Source organism: Volvox carteri (genome assembly GCF_000143455.1).
Source record: "Volvox carteri f. nagariensis unplaced genomic scaffold VOLCAscaffold_16, whole genome shotgun sequence".
NCBI classification, from domain to species: domain Eukaryota; kingdom Viridiplantae; phylum Chlorophyta; class Chlorophyceae; order Chlamydomonadales; family Volvocaceae; genus Volvox; species Volvox carteri.
The window spans coordinates 448,906-456,340 of NW_003307559.1; the positions used below are offsets into that span (position 1 = coordinate 448,906).

The following is a 7,435-nucleotide window of genomic DNA, read 5'->3' on the forward strand; positions in this document are numbered from 1 at the left end:
CTGTATCCGCACAACCCGCAGCTGCTGGCGCTGAGACTGCAATTGGCCCACTTGGGGTCAGCAGGAGGGGGAGGGGGGGCAGGGGGAGGGTCGTACAGCCGTCTGCGGCGGGACCTGGCCATCCTGGCGGCGGCGCTGCGGCGGCGGGCGGAGGGCTCTCTGGAGGCGCTGGCGGAGGCGGAGACCGAGCGGCGGGAGGCAGCGGAGCGGGGGGGAGCGGCGCGGCCGTTAGGTGGGTGTGTGCAGTGATAGCCGTGACCGACCCGGGCGGTGGTGGGGTGGGGGAGGAAGAGGCGGGGGAGCGGATTGTCGAATGGCGGAGGAGAATGAAGAAGAGAACCCGTGTGTGTTGTGTGGTGCTTGATGCTACGTGGGCCCAGTGGGTCACTTTGGCTTGTTGGGGATTCTTGGGTGTGTGTGTGTGTGTGCCTAAACTGACATCATTAACAAAAGTCTGTGAATGCAAGCAACCTAATAAGGCAACCAAAGAAGGCCCCAAGTGATTTCGTGAACCGTATCGTCACGCGGGCATGTAACCGGTGTGTTTCGCCGCTGCAGTACCCAACAACTCGGCGGCGACGGCGGCGGCCGCGGCGGCTGTGTGGTGGGTCCAGCTGGCAGCGGAGGCGGCCCAGCAACTCCCCGCCGGTGCCAGCAACGACCCACGGGTCGCTCGCCTAATGGAGCGAGCTGCGGCGGCACGCCACCTGGCGCCCTGCGCGCCTATTTGGACCGCGTACCTCGCACACGAAGCCGCTGCCGGCAGGCTTGTCCATGCGAAGCGCGTGTTTCTGCGTGCCGTACGAGAGGTGCCGCTGTCCAAGGTTCTATGGATGCTGGGCCTGTCGTTGCTGGGGCAGAGCGGCGGCGGCGGTAACGGCGCGGAGGCCAGTGCGACGGACGGCGGCGGCGTGTCTGCCGCTGCAGCTGCCGCTGCTAATGCTGGAATGTTGACGTCGCGGGAGGTTTCGGAGCTTCTGGGCGTGGCGTCGGACAAGGGTGTACGGTTGCACACAGACGTGTACGAGGTCATGCTGCAGCACCTGGCCGAGCAGGACCCCTAAGTATTGGTAGTATTGGTAGAGACAGCACTGGACAGCACTGCTAATAGAGCTGTCCCGCAGCTGTCCAGAGCTATGTGGTAAGAGTTGGGTGGCTCCCCTCCGCACGCACGCTGTTTCGGGGGGGGGGAAATGGTCCTACTACGAACTGCTTAACTCAACCTACCCCGCTGTAGACCCCCCTTTAGAAGCCCGCTTGGGGGGCCCCCGTCAAGGTATCTTCCTCTCCCCCTGAACGCCTTTTGGTCAGTTCTACGTCTGGTACACTCTTGCCCCGGCAGCAGCTTCTTCACTCCGGTTCGTGGTTCGTCTTTCCCCCTGTCCAGTTGTTTCGGCCCTTCGTGACTTTGGGCACTCGGCGACTCAGGCACCTGAATGCGTCGAGTTGCTGAACGGGGTTCGATTCCTGGTCGTGGGATGCGAATGATGTGGGTAAGCGGCCACTAGGCGGAGATGGCCGCTATATCTTGACATGGCAAGGACTGTCACGGAACTCAGGTAAACTTCACAACGTCAACTTTCACACGTCGCATGTGACGACGGCCTTCTGAATGAAGGATCGACGGGACGGCCGTGCCAATGGGCGGTTTAAGAAAATGGGCGGTCAAGTGCGAATGATGTGGGTACTCGGGGTTTGCATGGCTGCTGCAGGCAAACAGGGTGGAAGGCTCGTAGGGCCAGGGGGGATGAGGGTTGTTTGATACAGGAGGTAGGGGGGCCGTTTCGTAGGGCTGTGGTTTGGGGGCTTGCATTTTCTGTCTGGGAGCGAGTGGAGCTGGATCGAGCTTGGCTGCGTCAAGTTTTTAGATTGCTTTGTTTGAGCATGGTCCGTCGCGGCAAAGGCGGATAACAGGCACACATGACAGTACGACTTCACGGTATTTATCAGAGACGTTTCTCAGGGATGCGACAGTTACCGCATAGTAACGTAACGGTGTAAAAATACAAATTTAAAATGGCTGCTAGGAGTACTGTGCGAAGAGGTTTCTGCCTTCTGTTCTCTGCTTGCTGTACTGAATTCACGAAGCCCCGTAACCGGATATGCATGCGTCCGCTGAACCTACGCTTTGGATTTAAGTGCCAGTTGCTGCGATATATGATTTGATCCGATGTGCTCAAGATTGCCCGATGTTTGCGATCGTGTGTACAACGCTTACGAAGGGAGGCACCGGCTTCCGTCTGCTTCGTATTGTTGACGGACATCCAGGCACCACGCAACTGTAGTGAATCCAAGCCTGGACAGACGTGAAGAGCTGTATGCGATTGCGGAAGCCTGCCATACGTTCTAGGCACTCCTAGGCACTTTCGTACAACGTTAGTTGCATGTGGCAAGTGCCGTTGTTGCTGATCATTCTAATAATATAGAGTAATTTTTGATTGGCGTACTCGGAACAGACTTACAACATTTCTTGGTGCATTTGCGTATACCCCACTCCGGAACAGGGTTCATGTATTTTACCGGTTTGCACTGACGCAAAAGCTTTCTTCTTGAGATCGAACATACCATGGCCGATGAGCTATTTAATGATCTACTGGGACCAACGCCGGGATCCTCGGTGTCTGGGAAAGCTCCTGCTGTGGCACCCGCAAGCTCTACAAGAGCTGCATATCCCAAGATAAGACCGATTAATGTGGTGGACGAGGAAGGGAGCAGCGCAGGATCAGCGCTGGGGGTAGCGGAAGTTAGCAAAGCGACTGTGACCCTCACTGCGGAAGACCTCTCCGCGCTGGTAGAAAAGGGCATTGAAACCGCCCTCGAAGCTACTTTCAGCAAGTTTGTGCGAAGCTTGCGGACGGTTCTTGAGGATGTAACACGACGCATCTCTTCGCAAGAAGCAACTGCCGTGGAGCTGCGCGCAGCTATCGCTGACCTGCGTGAGGCAGTTACTACGCAGCCTGAAGACCTACACATTCGTTTTACAAACCTTGACATGGCGATTAAGGAAGTAGAACGGGGCGTGCAGGCACTGCGCGATCGGCAGGAGCTCATTGAGGCACAGGAGCTGCTGGCGCGCATGTCCGCGGACACGTCCCGCACCAAGGGCCACACCTCAACTGCCGGAGCTCCCGCTGTGGCAGCACCTCCTGTATCGACGCCACCTGCTGCGGAAGCCCCGGCACCGGCAACTGCAGCCCCGGCAGCGCCTGCTCCCTCACTTGCGCCTGCGCCATCGTCCGCTCCCCTTGCAGCTGCGTCTCCAGCCCCGGCAGTTCCCGCAGCGGCGCCAGCTGCCCCTGGCCCCCCTCCACCTGTCGCGCCACAAGCTCCTGCCGCCCCCACGGCGGCGGCACCCATGATGCCCGTCCCACAGCAAGCCCCGTACGGCACCCAGCAGGGCCCCTATAGCATGCCTTTCCCACAGCAGGCAACTCCGGCTCCGACCCACATGCCAGCACCCGCTGGGTATCCCATCCCTGGACCGATAGGCGTGCCAGGGGCGCCGCCATTGCCTATGCCGCATCAGCAACAGCCCCAACAGGGCCCTGCCGAGCAGCAGCAGCAGCAGCTGCAGCCCCAACCGCAGCCGCAACCACACCAACAGCCGCACATGCAGGCGCCTCAGTACCCATACCAGTTGCCTCCCCAGCAGGTGATTGGGAGTTATAACCCGCTGAGAGTGCTGACGGGATGGAGGGCGGATTTTATTAGGACAATGCGTGGCTTGCAGCCTCACGTGGATGAGCGGAGTGACGTTTGAAACTACCATCCTAGGCATCGCGCGCGCGCGTTGGTGTTGTTTCTGCATGGCAGGTCACTCGTTTTTCGGAGCCATTCGTGTTAATGTGGTACCAAAGCGGCTGTGTGTTTGCTTTGGAGCGCACGTGTGTCAAAACATGGTGCAAAACATAGTAGTCAGCACAGTGGTGTGACCTGTTGCTGCGCGAATCCGTTCGTTTGGTTCTCTTGGCACTGGCGGGGACCCCTTCCCTTGGCCTCTCCCTCCGATTGCCTCTACCCATCTACACACATCGCCTCCGTACCCACGGCGCAATGCCCGATTGCCATTACACTGCTTCGCTTTCGCACAGCTTTTAACCGTTCATTGGTCAGCAGAGAAGGGAGAAGGAAGCCATGAACGGCCCCCTTCTAACGTAGTCAGCACGCCTAGCAAGCCTCAAGCCACGGTCGTTCACACTCCAGCTATTAGCCCGCTAGCTCCCTTCGCAACCCCTTCGCTGACCGTCCTTTGTTCCTTTCCTTTTAACTGTCTCGGCTTTCTTGTCGTCCTGCTGGCCATGCACGACCGCGCTTTTGTTGCTCGCTCGGTAGCTTGGAGGCATGCCGCCCCCGCCGGATGCCGGCCCCTACACCGCCCTTCAGCAGCAGCAGCAGCAGCCAGCGCACGCACCGCACTTGCCGCAAGTGTACCCGGCGCCATACGGCTCGATGCTGGGAATGGACGCACCACCCCGTGCTCCGGCAATGCCCACTTCGCACGGTATGCCGCCGCCACCGACACCGCCGCCAGCAGGTGAGTTGGGAGCAGGGCGTCCGGGCCTTGGGCTAGGGTAAGGTTGGGTACGGTATTAAGTGTATGTGGGTGTAGCAGATAGGAGAAGCACGAGCTAGGATTGCAGGATGCTGAGTCTGTCTGCGGCACAGCATCACTGCAAGGAGTTTGCTGGCCCTGCTGGAATTGGATTGTTTATCTTGGTGTCACATGATATAGAATAATGGTTTGTGCGCTGGAAGCGCCCCTTCTCCTGCCCTGCTCCTCCTGCTCCTGCTGCTCCTGCTCCACGTTTTCAGATCTTCTACAAAACCAAACCTCCCCCTTAACTCTTTCGCTTCCGTCAGCCTGCCTGCCTGCTCTCACGCTCCTACACTGCTACCACTTAGCCACTACGGGGCGGCATGCACATGCCCCTAGTGCGCGCGGGCTGGCAGGAGCCAGGTGTGGCCCGGGCCCGGGCCCATTCCCTTCATCCGGTCCCTGCCGGTTTCTCTGTCATGAGCGCCATGCATTCCTGCTATTTTGTTTTCTTACATAGTTTTTTTCGGCTCGTCCCCATAACTCATGCTTGCGTGCGGACTTTGGTAACCTTGTACGACCCTGCAATCATTGTCGTCCAGCTAGGCCCTTCTCCTCATCTCTATACTTTTTGAGGTCCTTTCCATCTCTTTTCATAGCTTCTCATACAGCTGCGCCCTCCTGCTCCTGCTCCTCCTCCTGGCCTAGCTCCTCCTCCTCCTGGCCTAGCTCGTCGCCGCCCCCAATGCCTCAGGGCTCTATGCCGGCTCAGCATAGCCCCTACCCTTCTCCTCAACCATGACGTATTTCCCACGAACATGAACACTTCAACAGCATCTACCCGGGAAACCAACTACCTCACCACCACAGAAGCGCTCACAAAAAACCCTGCCTTGAAAACCCCAATCCCGTACAACACCAGAGGCCCTTGTCTGAACATCAGCGCGCCCGCTCCCGTTTCCTTTCCTTTTCCCGCCCTCCCCATCCTTGGCATCAGCTTCACTCGTTCTTGGGTTGCCTTTCCTCCCCATCCTGCCCCTGCTCGCCTGCCCTCCCTGACCCCCCGGTCTTCTGACCCATGGTCACATCTGCAGGTGGTGGTGGCGCGGGTCCTGCCCCGGGGGCCGTAGGCGACCTCCGCGGCGGCCCTCCGCCGCTGCAGATGGTGAGCTACCCACCCCCGCCCAGCGGCATCCACGGCTACCCGGCGCCCTCCTCGGTAATGCCCGGAGTGTCTGTACCCAGCATGTACGCCCGGCCCACAGCACCCGCCGCGGGCTACCGAGGTGGGCGTGGGTGGGTTTGGTGGCAGCTCGGTGGCGGGGGCGGGAGGGGTGTCTGTACACGTTCAGGGGAGCGTACGGATGGGGCCATGGTAGTTAGTTCGTTAGGTTGGCTGGTTGTGGCCAACGCTAAGGGACTTCCGCCGGGCGCGTGGGTTGGCGCTCTGACTGTTCCGCGAGGAGGTCGTCTCTGCGGTCTGCGGAGATGAGGGGTGGAAGGAGTACATGGGCCGCCGGGCGCCATGCTTGTTTGTGTAACGAAGTGACGGATGTTGGGTCGTTGGTACTGCTGTTGTCTCCCTCGGGAATGGCGTTTGCGGCCGTAGCGAACCGTAGCGGCCGCTGTAGTCCCTTTCCGGACCTCCCCATCCGGGCTGCCATTTTAGCTCGAGTATCAACTACTGTACATTAGCTTGTGTTCGTGTATCGAGTAGTGGCATCCATCGTAATGCAATCCACCATGAGGGGCAGGGGCAGGACCCGCGCGGGGGGGCAGGCGGCTTCCGGTAGCGGGATGGGTCGGCGAAAGTACCGCAGCAACGTAATCGTAGCAAGGTAACCGGTAAGCCTGGTAAAGGTGACGCACCGCCACCGCTACCGCCTTCACCCCCATGTTTGGAGCATGCTGTGGTCCTCCTTTTCTGTTTTTCCTTAGCTCCGGGTGAATTGCGCGCCGCGGGACTATTCCTGATGAACTTGACTTGCCTGCTGCCTCTGTTGCTGCTGCAGGCTCTTCGCAGCCGCAGCCATCCACCAGCGGCGGTGGCGGCAGCGGGCCGACTGGCAGTCGTACGGTGCCTTTGGACAAGATCATTGCGGACATCTCACAAATGGGCTTCAGCCGGGGTGATGTGCTGTCGGCGGTGAACAGCCTGCAGTCCTCCGGCAAGGCGCTTGACCTGAACACCATCATCGACAAACTAACGAGGGGCTAGTGGGGGGCGGGGTAGGGTTAGCGCACCTCTAGCGCGACTCCACCCTCCTGCCCCGTCGCGTAAGTTGGGAGGAGGTTCCCTCACGGTGCGGCTTCTTTTCTCATCCGAAGGAAGAGCTTTCTGGCATCTTGGCCTGGAAGATACGCAGCTGCTGCTGTTGCTGCCGGTGGCGGTAGTGCTGGTGGTACCAGTCGAGGGTGGGGTAAAAAGACATGTGAGGGAGGGGCGGTGAGGCATAGGCCACTGCGCAGAGCTGTAATTTGGGTCACCTGGGGATGTGGGGGAACGACGGCCCGGCCGCGGACGTAACCGGCCGCGGGCCCCTCGCTGCTGGGGAAGGGGGATGAAGTTGGGCATATCGCATGCAAGCAGGATGTAAGATTGCAGACTCCGCTGTCGATCTGCGGTACTAATTACTATGACAACTGCACGTGTTGTGCACTGCACGAGGACTCCGTTGCGGCTCTCCATGCGCGAGGACTTTTTCTCTATGCGGAAGCTCTCCACTGTTTTAAGGGTGTCCCTTCGCCGCGGCATTCCAGCATGTCACGAACCGCATGAAGAAAAAGCTTGCGCCCTGGTGATTTGAAGTCGTTTTACAAATTCAGTTGTAACAAATTTCGTAGCTGTAGGGACTGCCATACCATCAGTGCCGTACCGCCCCCTGCTGCCGCTTTGTGTGG

General features: G+C 59.4%; 2 protein-coding genes across 2 annotated transcripts in view; both read left to right on the forward strand.

Moving 5' to 3' along the window:
* The window catches only part of VOLCADRAFT_90249 (uncharacterized protein), a gene marked incomplete at both ends in the record, with an annotated part of 10,289 nt that extends 9,225 nt beyond the window's left edge, over nucleotides 1–1,064 (forward strand). Inside the window, 2 exons of the mRNA XM_002949781.1 lie at nucleotides 22–232; nucleotides 559–1,064. Coding sequence (XP_002949827.1) covers nucleotides 22–232; nucleotides 559–1,064 — 717 coding nt within the window. The remainder of the gene's footprint in view (nucleotides 1–21; nucleotides 233–558) is intronic.
* Nucleotides 1,065–2,566: 1,502 nt separating this feature from the next.
* VOLCADRAFT_90250 (uncharacterized protein) lies at nucleotides 2,567–6,752 on the forward strand (the record flags this gene model as incomplete). The annotated part of the gene is made up of 4 exons (XM_002949782.1): nucleotides 2,567–3,652; nucleotides 4,384–4,534; nucleotides 5,629–5,820; nucleotides 6,547–6,752. The coding sequence occupies 4 exons, from the start codon at nucleotides 2,567–2,569 to the stop codon at nucleotides 6,750–6,752; spliced, it is 1,635 nt and encodes a 544-aa protein (XP_002949828.1).
* Between the last annotated feature and the right edge of the window lie 683 nt (nucleotides 6,753–7,435).